The sequence below is a fragment of the Microtus oregoni genome, unplaced genomic scaffold, assembly GCF_018167655.1.
Source record: "Microtus oregoni isolate MIOR12 unplaced genomic scaffold, Mior012 000055F_ref0000237, whole genome shotgun sequence".
Lineage (NCBI taxonomy): Eukaryota > Metazoa > Chordata > Mammalia > Rodentia > Cricetidae > Microtus > Microtus oregoni.
Window position 1 is genome coordinate 6,466,855 of NW_024543831.1, and position 22,281 is coordinate 6,489,135.

Here is a 22,281-nt window from a genome sequence, read left to right on the forward strand (position 1 = left end):
CACACACACACACACACACACACACACACACACTACCTTGTTCATCAATTAGTACCGACATGACATCTATTTCCTAGGCACTTCCTGTCCGGCAAAAGAGAAAATTGAGTCTTGGGGAGATGAAAAAAGTCTTCCAAGGTCATCTAGGAATTGACAGATCCAGGATTTGAATAAAGTCCTCTTGAATCTCAGGTTTGGCACCTTTAGACTGGAACCCTCTATCAACTGCTAAAACAAAAGTTAAGAAAAAGGGAAAGTAATCACTACTTAAGCAGCGTGAACTCAAGATAGTTTTACACACACACACATGTACACAAATGTGTTTTTTTCTGTTTTGTTTTGTTTGAGACATGATCTTACATTGTAGCCCAGCTGACCTAGAAATTATGTAGGTTCAAGTTCAAATTCCTCTATGCTAATTCTCCTGCCTCAGCCCACTGAATACTAAAATTGTAGACCCAATATTGCACGGGTCTAAGACACAATAATATTGCTTACTAAGTCCTAAAACAAAAGCAATCACAAACCCCACTCTAAAAGCAACCAACCAACCTACCACAAACCCCCCAAACTAGAACACAGGCATACCCACATTCATCCAAACACGATTCTCTCTCTCTCTCTGAACAGAAAGAAATCCAAGCTTGACTCTCCTTTTTTCTTCTTTCAGTTTTTATTGAACACAAGTATTCTGACAGAATGCAAAGTCAAAATTCTCAGTTAGTACTCAGTATTTACAGCAGTGAGAACGGAAACAAAGGTGGTGTTGATGTTTCACTCAGTAAAAAGTTTTATAACAAGAGAGAAGGCCCCCGAAGTACAGAATGCTGGGTAAGGATGTTAATGGAGGTGTGATCACCACCATCCAGACGGACAGCTGAGGGTGAGACCCTGGGACGTGGGAGTTCCATAGAAAAGTGAGAACATAGAGTCCCTATTGAATACACCTTGGCCCTTCAGGATTGGGAGACCCCACTCGTGGCACCTGGGTGGCCTTCCCACAGAACTTGGCCATGCTGGTCTTTGTGTGATACATATGTATGCCACGTAGACATACGACACATCAACATTGAAACTGGTGAGTCCATCCCTCCTTCTAAAAACGTAAAAAAAAAAAATCACAGGAGATGAACTGTGTTTATCTCTTCAGATAAAAGAACGTGGAAATACACCGACTCCCTCTTTCATTTTAGAGAGATTACTGCTTAAAAAAAGAGGAAAACTCATGCATGATGAGACAAACATATGTGTAAAGAGAGAGGCAGATCCAAGTGTGGGCTGTCTAGTCCAGCGAATGGTGGGGCCAGTGTTCAGGAGGTCAGTCACCCTGGGCCAGGTTATTCTAGGGTGGTTCTATCTCGTTCTAGTCATCAGAACTGAACTCAATGTGTCGAACCGCAGGGTGAAATACATCAGTTCCAGGAGGCACAGTGTGCCCTTAGCCTAGCTGCTCAAGCCACTGACTTCACACCATGGGAAGCAGATCCCACTGGACGGGCTACACCCAGAGGAGTCTGCCCCTCACCACTAGGACCTCTCTGGCTTGGGTACGACCCGCTTTTCCCATTCTGCTGTGTGCCCTCAGAGCTGTCTTCCACATAGCTCGTCCTGAGGACCTGTTAACTATGGATCTGGGCAGGTCCTGGGGTGACAGGGGCCAGACTGAGTGTTCTGGGATCCTCCAATTTCCGTCCCCAGGAGCTGAGAAAATGCAAAATAACCCCACATCGAGTAAATGACAAGACCATTACTTTTCACACTTTGAAATTATAACCTAGCATCGCCACTGGTCACGCTGCAGAAGTGTCAGAACACCAGGGTGCACAGCCCACAGAGGGGACACAGAGGCCATCTGCCACCCTCACCACTTGCTGCTTTGTACTTGGGAAAGGAACCCGTGCTGTCGGATGGACGTCTGTTGGCTTTAGTGTCCTCTGCATCAGCATCACCTGTATTTCGTTTCCTTTGTTGAAAGGCTTCAATTCCTTTTGACGTTTCGGGTCGTTTGTGTGTCTGTTTGTTTCCTGAATAGCTTTTCTTTTTCTTTTTCTGAACTATCTGCTATACCTTCCACAACCAAACTATGTTGAAGTTTTATTTCAATACTATGACAAAAACACGTTTCACACTAAAATATTCACGCATCCACAGTGCACAAGCTTGCGGTTCTAAAGTCGAATGAAAAACAAAAGCAAAATGTCTATACAAAGGGCTGGCTTTTCCCTTCTCCCCCTCCCGTCCCCCTGAAAGTTTCTGTATTTTTTCCCCCACTTGGAAAGTTGGATTATAACTCCAGACAGTATTTGTTTTTACAAATGTTGCCTAAGCAAACAGAAGGCCGATGTCACTTTCCTTCAACAGATTTCCAAAAGGAGACACTACTTCCCTGAAGCACGCGTGCTTTTCTGCTCAAATCTAGATTCTGGGCTCAAAAGGAAATGAAATGGTATGTATATATTTTATTTGGCTTTCTACAAAGAAAGGGGGTGTTTGGGGGTAAAAAAAAGAGTGTGTTCACCAAGACCAGCCCCAACTATACAATCTTCTCTGCTTCATTCAACAAAGCCAAAGGAGTCCTTCAGAGGAAGGGTGTGCAGACACCTGGGAGGCAGGTCCGGTGTCACAGACACAGGCAGGTGGCAGCTAATCCGAAAGTGGTCTAAGGTCCCCTCTCCCACTAAGAAACAGCAACAGAATCAAACAGAAAAAAAAGAGGCAAAATCATTCCAGAAGGAGAGGGCTTGCACCCCAGTTTGACACAGGTAAAAACGGCAACGAATCAGAATTGGTGGTGGGGGTGGGGGGTAGACCCACTGTAAACAATCGTCATTTATAACCTTCACCCTGTGCTAAGCAACCTGGGGGGATTCTACCTGCCTCTATGGGGTTACCTGTTGCTCAAAGGAAAACAAAACGGCAGGCATTTTACAGGGACGTCAAACACAACCGAAGTCAAACATCTGTCAACGTGTAAACACTGGAAAGCAAAGTTGGAAGAGAGGAAGAAAGGGAAAGGAAAGAAACAGTGGGAGGAAAACAAAGGCAAAAGAAGTGGAATGAGCTGCGATTTGGCATTCCTCCTTCGGCACTGGAGTCTACATGGGAACTGAAGCAGCCAACAGGAGCGCCGCACTTTGCATACCGAACAAGTACAGAGTGAACGGAAAGCCTAACTTCTTTGTGAGGTTCTACCGAGTCCCGACTTGACTGAAAGTATAAAAATAAGCTGCGAACTTGGTTCATTCGGTTAGTCTGAGCTCTTGGAAGCATTTTTCTGAAACCGATCTGTGCCAATTGGGTAACACCAATTGCAGCCTTCCTGAACCTAGATTTTTTTTTCTTTCTGAGCTTCCTAGATTCTTAATTTGGGGTCCTTTTGTTTGATTTTTAAATGGTTTCAGGGAACAGAGTGTCCTAGTTTGGCTGTGGGTTTAACCTTTTTGTTTCATTTTTTTTTTACAAGTGAGTGTGCAACAAAGGAGCCCTTTCTAGAAACCTACAAAAAGGCGATCCCATGTTATCTGTTTTTTTAAAGGCAAGAGACACTAGAGGAATGAGTGTGTGTGTGTGTGTGTGTGTGTGTGTGTGCGCGCGCGCGCGTGCGCGCATGCACGTGTGCGCGTGTGAGAGAGAGACACAGAGAGAGACGGGAGAGAGGGAGAGAGAGATTTGGGGATGCTCTGGTGAAGCCGCTGCTGTGTCACTTTTTATTTTGATCTTTGCTTGTTGCTAGGTACCCATCATGCTTTGCTCTCATTCTCTTTTGTTTGTGTGGCATCGTTGGGGACCGTCTTGACTTCAGTTGGCGCTGGCTTTGCTTCTGACTCCTGGGACTCGGACTTTGCTTCTACAGGACCCTTCCTGCAGAGAAACACAAATAGCGCAGCTGAGATCACAGTATACTGCCCTGCGAATACCGCCCCTCTCCTCGCGCAATCTGGGGGGCTTCAGCTGCAGCTCTGACATCCAACCTTGCGTGCAGGTTGACGTCACCTCAGCATTCTCCAAGTGACTCACGCCTGGGGAATGTCCCCAGAAATCCTGGGTGTCATGACTTTAAAAGCAACCAGGCGATTTTGAGGTGCAGCTAGGTGGAGGTGCTCTAGTCAGAGAAGAGTCCTTTCTTCCTCTGGCCTCGATCGCCTCCAGGGGCCCTGTGGTAACTCCGGGCAGGAGGAGAGAAGGTTCTCTCTCTCTCTCACCCTGATAAGCAGAAGCGCTGTAGCTCAGTTTGCTATATGTACCAGGTTCTGCTTCAGGTACCAGTTCCAGGGACCCCTATTGTAAGGCGCCTCACTTTTGCCTGCCCCCAACCCTACACCCCAGCTGTTTCAGGATGGTGGCTTGAACAGGGTGAGAAAATATGGTTACCACGGTAAGAAGCTAGAATGGGCCTGCTTGTTGCAAGGGACTGGAAGGGATAGCCACATTTATAAACCTTTATAAAAGTCCAGGCAGGTATGCCTCTGTCTCCACAGGTCTCACAAGGCAGAGTCCAGGCTAAAGCCCCTTGAGTGCTAACACAGCTATCATGATTCCACTGTATTTAGCATCCCACTTGAGAAATCAGAAGGTTGAGAACTTGAACTTGGAGACAGGCATTGAGTGTCTGGGAGTCTTAGGTAGGGGGTGGGCCTTGCAGCCAGTGTGTGACAGAGCTGTCTGTGGGCTGGACCCTCCTTGCCCACGCACCTCACCATGGCTACCTCTTTTCTTCCTGAATACAACGGTGCCTTTCTCAGGAGGCCTTGGCCTGGCCCTGGATAGCACCCACACACTCTGGGCCCGGGATGACAGAGAAAGGCACCTTGGCCTCCTTAGTGCCTTCTCAAGCTCTGCTCGCCAGTGACCCAACTGCAAAGGCATCCCCGGGGAAAACAGAAGCATGGCTAGGATTACGAGGATGAAACATAATTAACATGGCCTAATTAGCGAGCCGGCAGCCTCTTCGCACCTATCGCACTGCCTGCCCCTGCTCCTGCCTGACTCCAGGCCCCTGACTGATAGTTGCCTCATAGAAGCCCTGCAAGAGGCTGAGGACACATCAAACAAGGAGGACACAGCACAACACAGACACACACCACCACAGGACACAACCCAATGACAGCAGACAAAGAGAGGTCGTACTCGGTCTTTGCTGGTGCAGGCGGCACCGCGCTGTCTGCAGTGGGAGGAGCAAGCTCAGAGGCTTGTCCACTGGCCCCAGTGGCCGGAGCAGGAGAGCCCAGGGCTGCAAAAACATCCTTTGCAAGGTCAATATCTGGGGTCTTGAAGTTCCCTTCGTCCATTTTTAAGTCCTCGCCCTGGGAAGGTTTTGTGGTGCTGACGGAGGCAGCCTTGCTCTTCGGGCTAGCGGGGGCTGTGGCTGCCTCAGGTGGGTTCTTCATGGCGCCAGGCTGGGTGGGCTCTGGGTCCGGGCCTTTGGTGCTGGGGGCTTCCTGCTTGGCCTGGGGGGCTTCTGTGGCAGGGGCAGCTACTGCTGCTAAGGGGCTGGCTGCCCCAGCTGGGGTGGGGGTTGGAGCAGGGGACAGCTTACTAGCTGGAGGGACCTTGGAGGCCTCCCCCGCGTTGGCAGGGGTGCTGGGGCTGAGTACAGCTCCTTGGTTAGCCAGGACAGTGGAGGACAAATTGCTAGCAGAGGGAGTTGAGGTCGGGGTATCGCTCAGGTCAACTAGAGGAGCAACCTTTGGGGCCGAGGCTGGGGGCGTGGATGCGGCAGTGACACCGGGCCCCTTGGAAGGGGTGGCCTGACCAGTGGGCACAGAATTGGAGTCCGGCACAGCTGTCGCCGGTGGGGCAATACTGGAGGTCAGTGTAGTGGTCTCACTGGTGGGGCTGTTCTGAGCAGTGGCAAAAGTTTCGGTGATAGTGTCAGAGTTAGTGGTGACGGTGGTGACAGAAGGCAGCATGTCCTCGACAGTGGCTGTGGTGTCAGCAGGCAGCCTGTGGGGAGGACAGGAAGTAGAAAGAGAATAGACAATGAAGCTGAGACATGACAGAGAAGCTAGATAGATCAGAGGCAAGGAGAGGAGCTGAGGGAAGGCATGCAACCGTACACGGGCAGGAACGTGGGCCCACAGAGAAACGAGGACGAAGAGGAAGTACACGCCCCAGGCGGGCAGAAGAGGACACAGGAGACAACAAAGAACGTGGCAGTCTCAAAGGGACCTGCTAGCCTTCCTCCATGCTGACACACCGACAGCTCTCTATACAGGGCTCCAATCTCCTACAGAGCTCTCTACTGTTCTCTTGTGCCACCCTGGATCTCCACGCCAGGGAAGGCAGCTGATGCCCATCATATACCTCTCTAGGTTTCTGGAGCCCCACAGAAATGGGGTCCAGTTACCTTATAGCTCTTCCTAGGCAGGGACGGGACCAGATGAGAGGAACAGTGCTCCAAATGGCTCCCGTGTGTCAGGATAGACACATACATCCAGCCACAGATGTATGTTCCTGTAAGAAGTGCTTCTTTCAAATCTATTAGATCCTTGATAGGCAAGCAGGCAAGATAGCCATGGCTGGTCAGAGACCCTGAGGATCTCTGAGATTTCTGAATAGAAGAGGTCCAGGGAACCTTACCAGGCCCCCAACTTTTCTAGCATAGAAGATATTAAAAGTGCAGTCGTTTGTCATTTTCTCATTGAGTTTAAGCAATTCCTAAAATATGTGTGGAATTTTGGAGGAGTCTTGGGAATCCCACTTAATGAGAAGAGCCTGGTAAGGACCCACCATGACCCAAGGAGAAGCAAGAATGCCTTCTCTCCAAGGAGAGTGGGTTCAGACATTGTCCGGCCAAGAGGTCTTCTGACCGAGGGCTCCAGAGTTCAGGTTTCCATGTTTGGCCAGGAGCCGAGGGTGAGAAGCAGGGAAAGTTGGGATGGGGTGATGAGGTGGAACTGGGGAATCTACTGAGGAGGTGCCAGTCCCTCCTAGTCCACGTACTCGGGCTCTGTCAGCGGTGTGGTCTCGTTGGGCTCTGTGTGCTTCCCTCCATCATGGTTTGGAGTCCGTTCCTCCTCTGTTCGGACCTCCACGATGGGTTCTTTGGATTCATCTTTCCTGTGGAGAGAGTTCTGCTGGTTAGATCCCAGGACAGCTTCAGAGGGAAGACATCTAGGAAAAGAAGCTGCAGCAAGGGCCATCAGGGTCCAGCCTGTGGCTGGCAAAGTGGGCCAGATTCCTGTCTGCACCAGCCTAGCCCAGAGTATATAAGGTCATTAGCCCTACCTCAGTTCTCCCATCCATAAATTAGGATAAGTAATAGTGTATAACTCACCTACCTATGAGAACAAAATGAGATCATTCGTGTAAAGTTTTTAGCACAGTGCAGATAAATCTCCAATGTAAACCCATGTGCATACATATGTATGCATGTATATACATATATTGTAGCTGTGATACACAGGTCCATGTGCATACACACACGCACACACACAGAGATATCTGTATATATACAGTTTCCAGCATGTGGGAGGGTTCAACAACTCCATCTTCTCCCTCCATCCTTTCTCAGCTTGCTATAACAGGCCCACTCACCCACCAACTCCAAAATCTCCTGCTAACTAGCTAACAGATGCTGCAGGAGGGAAAGAATATATAGGGTGTCCCTCCAAGAGGAGAGGGATCTATATTCATTCTTCTCCTTTGGGTACCCTACAGCCAGGATACAGGGTGTTGCCTTCAGGAGCTGCAAGATAAATATTGGATGAGTGGCAAATGAATGGACAAGAGATGAAGTGCACGCTTCCAACGCTGATCCTCTCCAATCATAGCCGATTCTGACAAGCCTCTTTCTTGGCCTCCCTCAGGAATTTCCAAATCTGTATGAGACTTTAGAACCTAGGGAGAACCCAAGATGCTGCCATTCAAACTGGTAACCCCACCTTGCCTTAAACCCATTCCTAGAGAGATTTGCTTTGATAATGTAACCACTCAGAGTTTTCACGTGGGAAACAATAAAGCTAAAGGGCAGGCCACCCCAGCACTGTCAGACAGCACAGCACTAGGCCCTGGGCTGGGCGGAGCCTCGACCTCACTGACACGATGGGTTTGCACTCACGAGAAAGCAGCTTTGCCCTCCTCCATGTCTTTGCCCTTGGCTCCGGGCCCAGCTTTGCCACACAGGTTAACAGCAATGCACATGAGCAGGCCACACTTGTTCAGGAAGTAGCAGGTAATGTCCATGACCACGAGGAGCAGGACGAAGATGACAATGAGGATGCCCACGATGGCACCGGTGCTCAGGCCTGTGGTGGGGCTGCCGTTGGCTTAAGTAGGAAAGAGATGGTTGGTGGTTAGCAGGCTTGGCTATGCGCACCCCTAACCCTCTGGACAACCATCCCTGGGGGTGGAGTAGGGCCCTGAGCATAAAATCAAGGCCTTTGTGACCAGTGATACCTTCTCAAGGGCCTTCTTATGGTTGGTTCAGAGACAAGAGGTTCTCTGCACTTTTTAGATGGGGCATGATGCCCTCATCTCACCCAGGAGACAGGGTTTGGGGGCTCCCACAAGTTAAGATGAAGAGAGGGGATTGTGAGCTGTGTCTTCGTTTCTGTCCCCAACCTGAACCTCCTCCCTAAGGCATAGGCTCAACTGATCTTCAGGAACCCTGGAAGCAGACTAGGCCCAGACAAGCATTGCTTGAGGACACCTAGAGTAGACGAATCTAGGAGGGCCCTGCTGTGTCTCTGGACCAATGCAAAAGGTTTTTTTGATGTAGTTAGGCAGTAGCTGCTGGCTCCTGATGTTAGGTCGCACTGTGATAGACAGGATCCCATATGGGGTTCCCAGGACTGCCTTAGGTCTTGGTGAGATGTCAGGCCCAATGGGATGCCCAACATATAAGTCTACACCCTTTCCCCTCTTGAAGTAAGTCGAAAGAACTTTAACTATGAGGGAACTAGGGTCTCATTTTACCCTTTCTTTTTGTGATCCATGAAACTCCTGAGACACAGCAGCCTCCCCAGGCCCCACAGGTAAGGCAAAAGGTCTGGGAATACTCACCATGTGGGAGCCAGGCATGCTGGGACCAGACTTCAGGAAAACCTGTAGACTTACCCAGATTTGAACATTCTCACAGACAGTCATACCCACACACAGGACAAATATTCACATTCTCACCCCCAGACCCTATGCAGCCTCTTACTTCTGGCTGGGTTTTCTGTGTCTAACTCCCTGGTGTCCATTAGTAGTCCTCCAAGACCTTGGCCTATAGATTCTCTCACAGAAGGACCCTGTCTGAGTTCCCCGTGGGACCCCACTGACAACAGTTTTCTGACAGGGACCCACTGACTCCCATAAATAGCAGTATGGTGGGAAGCAAGACCCTGAACAGAGTTCTGCCTATGGAGGCCATTGTGGAGATGATAGTTTCAGAATGATATATGGGCACTTCTCATTCATCCATTCTTCAAGGGCAAACCCATTCTTATAGTGATGTTTTATCGATGTTTTAATAAATAAAGCTTGCCTGAAGATCAGAGGGTAAAACTAAGTCACTAGAAGCCAGACAGCAATTTCATACCTTTAATACCATGATTTGGGAGACAGAGGCAGATGGATTTCTGTGAGTTCAAGGCCACCCTGGGCTATACAAGATCAATGCAGAGACAGATCTAGGTGGTGGTGGCTCACACCTCTAATCCCAGTCCTAGGGAGTCACATGCCTTTAATCCCAGCACTAAAGGGGAACAGAAAACAGAAGGAGGCAGAGGCTCAGGGCTCAGTCTGCAGTCACCCAGCCTTGGCAGAGGTAAGACTGCTCTAGTGGCTTGGCTGTTTTGCTTTTCTGATCTATTATCTGTCTCCGGGTTTTTATTCATGCTACACAATCTACCATTAGATCTCGTCTGATGTTTCCTGTGTTCCCAAGGGACCCAGGGTACCCAGATCGTGAACTGGCTGTAAGAGTCACAACTCACAGCACTTGCAAAGTGGGCCCAGCCGTCTCCACAGTCAGTTCCTCTACTCCCTCAGCTGCTAAGCCTGTTCCCGCAGCTTGCCAGTCTCATCTTGTGCCGTCCCTCCAGACAAGGGGAGGGATAAGCGGTACTACATGTGTGTTGTCATTTTCCCATTAATAATGTCAGAGTTTCGTGACAGGATCTCCCTGCTCAGGGGCACCGATCCTTTTTCCTCACTTCCTGAGAGCTGGGATTAGAGGTGTCCACCACCACACCTGGCCACTGCTCTTCATTTTTGTGGAGCCTATCTTCTGCCCCTACTAAGAAACCTTGCCCAGGTACTGGAGTACTTCCTAAGGACAAACTCCAATGCTAGCCCGGAATGCCCAGAATAGAGACGAAAGGGTACTGGAATCAGGAGACGGTCACATCCCTTGTGGATGGCACAGAATCATTCAGTCCAGGAGAACTAATGGGACAAGGTCTGGATCCCGCATCTTATGAACAGGTCATAAAAAGAAAAGCAAATTACACAAACAATAAACAAAAACAAAACAAAAACCCTAAAACCTCTCAGACATCTGTCTTCTCCATGATCTTCCTCTTGCCCTCTGTTCTAAGCCCACCTAGGTGTCTTGCACATAAAGAAGGCCTCTTGGAGGCCAGCTTTCCCTCATCTTCTTAGGTTAGAGCTGCCCTGAGAAGTGCCTGGATGGGGCTGGCTGTCTTCTTCCGTTACTGCTTTGAGAGCTGGGCATTAAAAGCAGTTTTGGCATTCAACTGAATTGCTCCAGGGCTGAGACTTACATATGTGCCCATTTTCCTATGCCTTTCAATGGATCTCACATTTTCCAGGTGCCCAGTTGGATCTGAGTCATTGTGCCATGGCACCCAAGGCTGAAGTCCTAGTCTCAATACAACTGTCAGGCTCCCTGAATGGTTGAACTGCAGGGCTGATTTCCTCAGAAATCTCTTATAGGTCTGCTTGCTCCTTCCTGGAGCTGGCTATGACCAGAATGCAGGTTGTTGACACAAGCTTTGGTCAGTTTCTCTCTATTGTAAGATTCCCATGTTTATGTGGGGTGTGTGTGTGTGTGTGTGTGTGTGTGTGTGTATACTGTTAGAGGGAGAAATGGCTGCTACATACCCACAAGACCTTGCTAGAGAGCTCTACATCTGACCGAACATGTTACCCCTGACCTCATTTTCAATGACTACCTCCCCAGTTTTGCAAAGGCTCATTCCTCTCTCATTGTCTGCTGAGGATTCCCAGGCAACAGGAGCCATTCAGGATCACTTAGAAGGGTACACAGATTTTCGTGGGAAAATGCCTTTGACTAGGACTCTCTTTCTTGTCAAGTGTGGGGTCCAATTTGAAATGTCTTTCCTGGTTATCAAGTACAGACGAGGTGGAGGGAGAGGCTTTTAATTTGGGGACTGTGTTGGACACAGATATCAAAGAAAATCAAAACACGCTTTTGAGTTTACATGAACTGTTATATCCTTTAATAATGCAAAGGTGTAAACTTCATAAAGTCTTGCTGATTATCTACACAACAACGTTAGCATTCTTATTAGTAGAAAAAACATGATCTGAACCTGCTGTATAAATATTCTAAAAATGAGAAGAGAACCCTCATGGCAGATGGTATATGGTCTGTACTGATTCACAGTGCAGGGGGCAGGGTGAGCTCACTCCCTTGGGGCTACCTGGGGGCTGCTCTCTTAGGGACTCCTGGCTGGACTAGGAGCCCTAGCCTTCTCAGAGGCACCAAGTGTCTGTCTGGGGCTAGCACACACTAAAGATGTCTCCATTACAAAGGGACTGGAATAAGCCCAAAGGTTTTCCAGCTGGGCCCTGTGTCTGCTAAGAGTACGGGACCATGTTTGGACTCTGAAAATTTAGCGTTGATCTCTCAAGGTCCCCTTAGAAATATTGACACTGTCCCTCTCCTATGAGTGGGTCAGTGATGAGGCAGAGGCAGACTCTGAGCTCTCCTAGAGTGAATGCATGTGACAGCTCTTCAGGGTCATCAGAAGAGGACTTAGGTAGGACCTCTCTTGCCCTCCCTGAAGCTTTCCTTAGCTGACCTATGATTTTCATATCAGGCTCCAAAGCCCCATGTCCTTTTCTCTGCTGTATCGCCCTGTGCCCAAGAGCCATCTTGTTTCACTGAGCTGGTGGGTAGATGCCAAGGTTCCAGAGCAGAGGTTCGGAGCTGAGCAAGAGGCACTGTCAGTGTTAGCTGCTGAGCACTGTGAAGCCTCTATCTATGCTGAACACTGGGGATACTGGCAGGTGGCAACCGAGTTGGCTTTGCCTGCAGACCGCAATTCAGGGTCATTTGGATTCCCAGAGCGAAATGCTAGTCTTTGAGCATTAAAAAGGAACAACAGAAATGAAATCAGTAAAGAACCAAAGAGAACATAAATTAAACGTCCGTGTAGATGCTCAGAGATGAGATAGGCAGAATGTGGGAGGGGAGGGAGGTCCATCCCAAAGTTCACGCGCTGATACTAGTGGATGGTATTCAGCCTTGGGTCTCATGCATCCGACGCGACACACCCATTTCCTCTTCTGCGTGAATCGCACAACAGCAGACAGGAATTCCTGGCTCTTCATAATAATTTTAAAAGTGTCGTGGAGACCATTAGGGAAGCTGGATCATTCTGGAAGTGCAGACAGGCAGACTGCCCCAAATGCGCTAACACTGTGGGAGAGGGTAGTATGTCCCCTCAATCCCTTACCTTGAGCTCTTTGGAGCATGTAGCGGGGAGGTGGGCAGGGTGACTGACTCACAGAGGATGCTTCCAACCTGCCTGGTATACTGCACTTATGGTGGTGATGTAGGTCATGGCTGGACCACAGACCCCAGGACCTGGAGGTTTCATGCTCATCTGAAGCATCCTACTGTGCAGTGGAAGAATGAGCTCTTTTGGGAGTCAGATCCCAAAAGCCCATTCCTATTGGGCACATCACAGTTTGGCCTTTTTCACAGAGACAGCAGGAGATGTCGGGCTAACACTAGCATTTCAGCACCTTCCAGAATGCTCATCAGCTCCAGGACAATAGACGATTTCTACTTTTCCCACCGCACGGGCTACAGAGGGATTTAATCTGTCTATCATGTCAGCAGAGCGCTCAGGTGAGTCACCACACGGGTACTTAAATACTTGGGATTTAAGTACCTAAGTACAACATGGGTACTTGAATACTTAACCACTGGCGAAGCTAACTACCTATTGAAAGGTGGAGGGCAGGGCGCAGTGTTAGAGTGAAGGGCACATGTGGTGACTTTAGCAATCTGAGCCAACCTTTAGAAGTCTAGAATCCTTCCTCTGCTGTATTTATGAACAACAAAAAACACAAGTAACAGATAGCAGAAACCTCCCCATAAACCTTGCATAATGCTGTCTTTGAAAAATAGTACAGAAAGAAATACCTCTCAAATCTCTCAAATTCTTTCCTTCCTTCCTTTCTTTCTTTCTTTCTTTCTTTCTTTCTTTCTTTCTTTCTCTGTCTCTTTTTTCCTCTCTCTCTTTATCTCTCTCTCTTTACTGCTCTTAAGAAGGGGGAAGACCCCATACAAAGCGACAGAATAGTTCCACAGCACGACAAAATCTCAGGAGGTAAATCTGATTCCAATCACCAAGACCTTCCTTGCTCACACAGAACATTTGCTCAGTAGCTGTGGCCAGGCAATTGCAGGCCCGACAGGATCTTTCAAAGGGGAACAACTGATCGTTTTTCATAGGAACTGGGCTTTTTAAGCAATTAAAATTTGTGTGTGTGTGTGTATGTGTGTGTGTGTGCACGCACACACGTGTGTGTGTGTGTGTGTTTTCAAGTTCCTAACATAGCAAAAGAAGAGTCACCACAGAGAAAAGCAATGAGACCAAGGTGTAGGAGGTAGAACTTCCTCCCAAGGTGGCTGCAGGGGTCAAGCAATGGGTCCCAGAGGACAGGTGGTTGTTGAGACATAAATGTGGCAGTGGGGATGTCCCAGTGACGTCCAAGGTGACAAGTGTGACGACGGACACAGGGAGGGTATGGGAGGGGAGGAGAGAGAAGGCAGAGACAGAAACAGAGGGGGAAAAATAGATAAAAAAAAGAAAGAAAAAATAGGTCAAATATAGAAAACACAAGAATCCAAGGTTAATTCAACTTAGTAAGTTAGGCTGACAAACGTTAGGAGAGCTCAGTGCTGTATCAACATCATAGGCCGGGTCAGAAGCTCAGCGATGCCAGAAGCAGCATAGCAGGTTAATCTGGGGGTGGGGGCCAGCGAGCAAATGAAATTAAAGTGAGAGAGCAGGGGCCTCCGCAGTAGAGGAGCAGGGTCAGGTCAGGAGAATGTTACCTCTCACTGAGATGGAGCCTCTGAGGCGCAGCAATGAGTGTGCCCTTCTTGTGTCTAGGTCTTTGCTGGTCCAGGCTGAGATGCAGCGCCTGGCTGCACTACAGCCACGGCACTGGGGAGGAGGGGCGGTCTTTGAAGAGCCAAAGCAGACCTGTCTTTCTACTGCGCAAGCCCCACCATCGTGCTGGTGGAGTCCTGAACATCTGTCTCACCTTCTACCAGCCTGAGGACCACAGAATTCGACCATGGATCTACGTCTTATAATGCAAAGTGGCTTTGTTCTTGAATTCCAATAACATGGCTAGGAGAGTCCAACCAGAGCGGTCTCCTTTCAGTAGGTACACGGCAGGCAGAGAGTCACTATGGGCAAGGTAAGGCCCTTCTAACCCTGTCTAGCTTAAGAGGGAGCCTGGATGATGTTCTCCAAGGTCATCGTGTGTCGAGCACTCTCTAGCATTTCTCATGCTCACACTGGAAGCCCAGAAAGTGAAGTGGCTGGCAGTGCCCAGCCTGGGAACACAGCATGCGCAAGCATGCTGCCCGTCAAGTCTCACTGTGGGAAAGAACTAGCCTATGGCCTGATGCAAAGGGCTTAACTTAAGCCTCACTAGTCCCTGAAGCTTAAGAGGCTCAAAAGCATGGATCCGACACATGTAACACTCTCAGTTCCAAGGGAAAACCAACCAAAGAACACAGGAAAGAAGGGACAGAAGAAAAGCAGGACCACCTCCATTTGGGCGCTCTATTGAGATACAACGAGGGCAACTTCCTGTAGCCACATCCAAGGACCTCTTTTTAGTACTGAGATCCTAAACAGAGCAAGAAGCCCTCCCCACAGTGCAATCAACCAATTGACGTGTCTAGTCTACAGCTCAACCTTCACCTGCCAACTGGCTGGAGGCCCCAAACATCTCCCCCGAATCAACATACACCCACTCTCTCTCACACACACACACAACCATAAAGAGTCACACACCAAGATCTCCTTCTGTTGCTACCCACTTTGGCACATATGACCCTACATGGCAGGCAGCCTATCACCTTTCTGTCCTGGCTTTCCCGGGGGAAGAGCAAGCTTGACAACAGCTCATCAGCTAAGTAAGTTCTCTAGACAGGGTAGACATGATGGGCCTGCTCCAGGCTGTCCTCCTACCACATCTGAACATGGTAGAGCATAGAGGGCCTTCTCCAACAGGGGGCATCTATATGATCTATGGCCATCTCTCCTGCCTGTGGCTGGCATTAGCCTGGCTCTGGAAAGGCAAAGTGATGGCTGAATCTTCTTAGAGGAATTTGCCTAATCAGGGGACCGGCCGCTAGCATGGGGTACCCGGGCCAGCAATCAGAGCTCTCACTTTATTCCCACACTTGAGTTGGTCCTGGATCCTATAGAGGAATCTGCATCTCCTAGGAGCACTGCTGCTACCATGGTCTAGCAGACTGACTGCCCTTCCATTGATGGTGATTCCCAGGATCTAAGTTTTCCACTTGCTTTGTTCCAAGACGTTCAATTCGTCTCTAGCACAGTGGAGAGGTCCTTCGCAGATAAGCATGTTGCTAACTGGACACCATCTATTCCTTCTCTCGGGGTCACCAGAGAGAAGAGTTAGACCATGGTTGTACAGCAAAAGCAAGGGTCATATATAAATGGCACAAAACCAGTTATGTGGTCCTAGTATAGAATGCAGATGGCAGAGAAAGTCTCATCAAGGATCCTTGTTCAACCAGCAACCAAGGCAAGGCGGGGGTTGGGGTGTTTCCCATCTGAGGGAGTCCCACAGACTGGTTAGCATTGATATTTCAAAGCCAAATGAAATAGGACCTTTTGCCCCAGGATGCTTGGCAACACTCTCCTGGGGAGTCTGGTACATGTCAACCCACTGCACAGATGGGGCTAAGGCAAAACTAAGCTTGGCATGAGCAACCAGTCATGAGGATGGCTGTAAGCAAGCAAGTTGTCAGGGTTGTTCAGGCGCATTAGGAGGCGTGGCACGTATGCATTAATTCAAAGCGGGAAACCAGACAGAAAACAGAGGTGGCTGTACCTGGGATGGCCGTGGGCTGGGCTAAGGTCTTGAACACAAAATGAGCTGCCTTGGATTTTCCTTGCTGATTCTCAGCTACCACAGATACTTCATATTCGGCATTCCAGTCCAGGGACTTGAGCATGACGTGGTCACTGCCAGATGGGAGCCTGATTTCGGGTTTCCATTCAGAGGCAAGTTTCTGGGGACAGTGGAAGCAGCAGGGAGCTTGAGTGAGCACGCTGGAGAGACTGGCTAAGAGGCACAGATTGATGGTGACTGAAAACTATGGGGTTAAAATGTAAGAAGATAGAAACCAATGAGGCTTTTCCATACTGGAGCATCCTCCTGGTTTGCTTGCTGACACCAACAGTAAGTAAGGAACGTCAGTGTGGCATGGTTTTGACTTCACTACCGACCAACTTCAGGACTGACAGGGGTTCAAATGCTGTCCCCTACCTACCCTAGCTTCCTTATCCTCTGGAATAAGGGCTTCTCAGAGGAGTGAAAGCAAATGTTTCTTGTTATATTTCAGAACGCTGGCCACATTCGTACAGGTGAGTTATCTATTGAGGAGCCTCTGTAGGCCAGGTGCTGCAGTTAGGGCCGCCTGTACCATCTTCATCACATCCCTCCAACAAACCTCTGGGCACCACTTGAGGCTCTTACTAAATCTGAGCAAGTGGTTAGGCTGACTTCCCAAGTGAGCCTGCAGTCAAGGTTGGAGACCAGCCTCTTCAAACCCAAACTGCATTTCCCCTTTCATAACAGGGAGCCCAGCAAACACGTGCTGAACTAAACTGGGCTGCTCTGTTCCCTGTCATGTGGCCTGGACTCATTGTGGCTGAACAAGTGAAGGATGTTCATTGGGCTCACATGGAGTATCCCACAGTGCTTTGCAAACACTGGTCAGGGCATAAGAAGAGATGCAAAATTCTGGAGATTTCCCCCCTTTTCTCCCAACCTCCCCTCTAGGTATATCCTACATGCTTGCCAAGGAGTTTGTACTGGAAGAGAGTTTCCAAAGCCATTGCTAGGCAACCACCTACATAGCAAAACAGTGTGGGAGAGGCCTCAAGTCCTCCTGAGAAATCTTCAGATGGTTTTTTAGTTGCAAGGCTCAGCATGTCATAGTCTCTGGCTTTTTCAAAAGCCATATACACCTCAGGTACGAGTTGGGCACCTGGGGGGGGGAGGATTTGACAAGTATGTAGTGAATAGGGTTAGAACACAGCAACAGTGTCAGGAAAGAGGCAGTCCAGTGAGCATCACGGGTCCTGGCCTAGGGCTGGAGGAAGAGGTTTTACCTGGCAAAGTAATTCTGATCAGCTACAAAGATGCCTTTAGTGTTCATTCCAGGGCTGAGAGTGTTGTGGGAAATTTCTCAGAGGGGATTCTAATACCCTATAAACTAACCGGGAAGCCTGGGTTGTGCTGTAAGTGAGCTTTTCACATGTTGCTATGGTGCTGCTTTAATTTAAAACAAAGAAGCTGGTCTGTCTCTCTTTACTCTTCTTTCTCTGCATTCCTCAGCAAACATCATTACAAAAGAGACAACCAGACGATAAAGCAAACACTCAGGGAAAGCAAACTTTATGCTATGTAATACATATTAATAATATGTGATTGCATTTAGCAAACATGAAGCCTCAAAGTGGAAGAGGATGGTTAAAGTCATTGAAATAAAAAAATAGCCCGGCATTTTGTTCCTCTGTCTGTTAAACACAGCCACAGTGACCGTTCGGGCAAACAGACTTCAGGTTGTCTTCCTATGGGAGAGATTGCTAGCTGGGTCCTGTATCCTAGTTACCATTTACAGAGGTTTCAAAGCATCTGGGACATTTTGGGACCTCTACATATATTGTAACTGATCTGATAGCCGAAGTTATTTTATTCCCCCTTTTCAGATCAGGAAATGGAGGTTTGGGAAGATGAGGTTATCTGTTCTTCAGGTCACATGCTGGCAAATGGTAAAGCTGGAATTTGATGCCATTCAGGATCATAATAGCCGGAGGCATTCCAACTACCATAGCATCTCTCCAACTAGGTTATTCAGGGCCACCTGGTAAGTCTTGGCATTCTTCCCAGTAGTAACAAGCTACAGGGCCTCCCATATAGTTGTATCTCCAGGCTGACCCTTAGGGAAGTTTACTGAGGCTTCTCCTACTGTGGTGGCTCATAGCGGACTCCTTTGAGAATTAGTTGGGAGAGCTGAGTAGACAGAGGTCTGTCCTCCGGCTGCAGGGTGTGCATGCCTGTAGGTCTCTAGGATAGACCCACAAGCCATTCACATGGGAGCTGTTCCCAGGAGAGGTAGAGATGAGCATACTTCCTGCAGAAAGCCTAATTTGGGCTTCATGGAGAAGGCAAGCTGCTCCCTGGGCCATTACCTCCAACTATTAAGAAATCTTAGTAACAGGTTATTCCCAGCACCCAGAGACTGTCATGACCCACTGCCACCACCCTGCGACTGCTTGCCAAATGTCATTCTGAAAGTGGAAGAGAGTGATTCTCAGTTTGGGGTGTGGGGAAGAAAGATGGACTAGTAGAGTTCTTAGGTAGGTGGTGAGCGAGTCACCAGCGGAAGCTTGGTGTCAAGCTGTCTGTTAGAAGTTAGCCCAGCTGAGGTGCTGAGAAGAGCAGGCAGGGGATCCAACTTCGGATCTCGAAGTAAGCAGGGTGAGAGCCTAGGCTCCTCAGCTAGATAGGACTGGATTCCAACTCAGCCTCGCCCGTAAGTGCAGAGACATCGGTTGCTGGCTGTTATGGCTCTAGCTGCTTCATCTGCAATGTGGGGGCTAACTGTAATCCCCACTTCCTGGGGTCCTGTGCAGGAACTACGCCTGGATGGAGCACCCAGTCCAGGAAACACACTTTATCAAAAGCAGTGGCTGCTGAATGGCAGCATGACAATTTTGCATAGAAGTCTTAGATTATGGGGAAAAAAAAAAAACCACTGTAGAAAAACTGAAAGAATCAGGAAAACCATGATGATGTTCTCACCATCCAAACCACAGCAGACGTCTTCAGATGGGTCCACTGTGGGCACAGCCTCACAGCAGTACATCAGTCTCGTGGTTTAAAACCTTTGCTAAGTTTCATGGGTCTCCTTCAAGTTGCCCAGTGGGACCTTGCCCCACCCTCGCCTCACCTGGAATTCTCAAGTTCTTGATCCAACAAGGTAGGTATCAGGGTGCCAGAGTTGGGAGAGGGGGGGTCTGAGGATGGGGACTACTCACCGCTCGGTACTTGACCAGATAGTGCCTGATTGGGGAGCCTCCGTCATCCTGCTTGATCAGGTTCACTTTGATGGAGTTCCCATCCTCTCCCATCTGCCCTTCCAGCTTGGGTGCACTGGGTTCCCCTGAAACAGCCAGCAAACGCCCATGAAATCTGGGTGCATGGGATGAGAAGTAGGCCCATCAAAACAGGACGGAGTGATGCGGTGGGGCTGGGCACTGCCCTTGCTTTATCGGAAATTCAAATGGTTAACAAGCAATGAATATAGAACTCTGAATCCCACTGGACTGCCTCGTTCGGTCTTAGCTGGGGGTGCTTTGTGGGAATGTTCTGGAAAACACTCCCTATGCACACAGTTCTTTTTCTGTCTCTCTCACTGGTACTCACATTTCCTCCCCCAACTCTGCATGTTTGATTTCTATACACCTGACACATCTTGACAGAATGCCTGAAATATGGGCAAATGTAAGCAGGTCTGAATAGGAAATTTTAAAGCATCGAATTGCTTTTCAGAATAGCCCCTTGTTTTTTTCCCTGGGCACATCGTAACTCACCCTCGAGTCCCGAGGGCTTGGTCACTGGTGGGGGTGAATGATGCTATGTTCTTGCAACCAGCTTTTCATGAATTAAATTTTATTGCTCAGCATCACTTAAAAACACGTTTCCAATTGTGGCTAAATAAAACACGAATTGCCATAGGCAAGTTTCCTGTGAATGTAACTACATTTACGGCTCAGTCAAGTGAGCGATAATCTTTGACTCTTTAATGTATTAAAGTAACAATCATTGCGGACATTTTTTTGTGAGAGGAATAGGGGGAGTGGCTTTAGCATTTTACAACAAGAAAAGCAAAGTTGTTTGTTTCTCTGCATTTGGAGTTTATGCTCACTTGGATGGTAGCATCGTGAATCCTGAACCTGCGTGGGATCTATCAGAGAGTGCCAGGGTGGCTCTGCAATGTGATGCTGACCTATTGGACGAGAAACTGCAAGCCTGCGCTAAGAGGAGCAGATGAGGAAATGCGTACTACAGGGTTGAAATTAAAACTCTGTGCTTGTAGGAACCAGGACTTCCAGAGAGGACCAGACTCTGATCTATTTCCTGATCTCATGGGAAGGTTGTAGTCCACTATCTTTCTAAGCAGGGTACTGGGGGGATGTGACGGGAGAGCCAGGAAGGGACTTGGCACTAGGGAAATAAGCTGATTACCTCACAGTGCACCCCTGGCCATAAATATGGAAGGCTGGAGTTTAGCTTGGTGACCTTGTTCAGTTGTTGGGAGCCTCCACCCTTGGATTCAAAGATAGAAGCAGAGAGAACAAGCCACCCAGAGCCCCGCTAGACATCCCTTGGGGTACAGCATGCACATTGTCTGGAGCTGGTTAGAAACCCAGCCTCTTGCTGTAGCAGGCAGGATTCCTTGGTGAGATGTGTGGACCAGGAGGCTTTGAGAAGTGGGAGGAGATGAGGACTAACGCATACTGCAATGGTTTTGATGCCCGGAGGTTATTTAGGAAAAGTCAGTCTTAATGTCTGCTCTCTACAACTGGGAATTTAAGAAACATAAAAAAGTAGAAATACAAAGATAAATAGGTTTTAGAAAAATACTTGTCCTGTTTTTTTAAGCTAGAATATAGCCACTGTCCCCAGCTATTTAGAGAAAAGCATTTGGACCTGGTTTGTTTATGTCAATCTATTTAGGCTTTTCAAATCCTTCGAGCTTTTCTAGCATCTTAGGCAATAAGTCAGTGGTGTCTACACCATTATAAATGCCCAGTGTGACTCAAAGCGGAGTCTGCTGTAGAATGAGGTCGGGCCTTTTGGTGGATTGCACAGTGCTGAAGGCCGTAGTGCTGAAGGAGCCGTGAGAGAACTCAACAAGTTCTATTCTCTGACAGAACTGAGGTGGCCACTTTATCCCAGGGACCCTCAAACATTACAGGTTTTAGCACTGAGAGTTCAATATCCCAGGAAACCGCTTAGACCTGAAATAACTGGGATGGTTGGTGGCCAGGACTGAGTGGAAGTGGTATGATGGGTCCTGCACTCGGGATCATGATATGGACTGAGCTGGGTGTCCCTCTGCTGAGGAAGGAGGGGATATTCAGGGCAGAGTCAGCACTTGGAAACACTTCCTCTGAACTCTGCTTCTTGAAAGCTATAAAAGCATCATCTGCCTTAGTTTGTTTCCACTCTTGCAAACAGGGGCACAGAATCAAATCTAAGGCTCCTTCTACCTTTGCCACGCCTGCATGGGTAGATTTAGGGGAATTACCAACTTTGCCTTGGTTATTCTTCACAACACCATGGGGTGGAAGACACAATAAATGGCCTCCAGCCAACCTTTTTCAGGAGACACACCCTAAGATCAACAGCTCTGTGTCTTGAAGATGCACCATTGTCAATTTCTTGTTTTACAATTTTGTAAAGTTTTCTTTAGAAATACTCTTGTCTTTGAAGAGAGACTTCCAAGTCCCTTTAAAGGCATGTAAATGAACAGGCATCTTTCCCAGGAGTCCCTGAAGAACCCAGCAGCCCTGCTAAAGGCAGTCTCTTATCTCTGAATTTGTTTCCGAAAATATATGCCTATAATCTCAAAACAACACCTAAAAACTCTGCCACAGCTCCGACATTTACCGTACTCAAACAGTAGAGTTAGCTATCATTCTGTCTGACAAGGTTACTCTCTGATTCATATTTATTTTAGCTCGGAGGTAGAACATTTCATATCATACAGAACTTAGGTTTCATTTA

At 48.4% G+C, this 22,281-nt stretch overlaps 1 protein-coding gene across 18 annotated transcripts in view; it reads right to left on the bottom strand.

Annotated features, from left to right (window-relative positions):
- Window positions 1–659: 659 nt before the first annotated feature.
- Ncam1 (neural cell adhesion molecule 1) overlaps window positions 660–22,281 on the bottom strand; it is a 293,933-nt gene continuing 272,311 nt past the window's right edge. For 9 of the 18 annotated variants that reach the window (XM_041638365.1, XM_041638364.1, XM_041638358.1 and 6 more), the window contains 6 exons: window positions 19,527–19,651; window positions 16,309–16,489; window positions 8,060–8,267; window positions 6,943–7,059; window positions 5,128–5,943; window positions 660–3,861 (listed from right to left, as the gene is read on the bottom strand). In XM_041638365.1, coding sequence (XP_041494299.1) covers window positions 3,741–3,861; window positions 5,128–5,943; window positions 6,943–7,059; window positions 8,060–8,267; window positions 16,309–16,489; window positions 19,527–19,651 — 1,568 coding nt within the window. In that variant the 3' untranslated portion in view covers window positions 660–3,740. Of the gene's footprint in view, window positions 3,862–5,127; window positions 5,944–6,942; window positions 7,060–8,059; window positions 8,268–11,366; window positions 13,835–16,308; window positions 16,490–19,526; window positions 19,652–22,281 lie in introns of those variants that run through there. The other 9 variants (XM_041638367.1, XM_041638372.1, XM_041638371.1 and 6 more) reach the window with 3 other exon arrangements.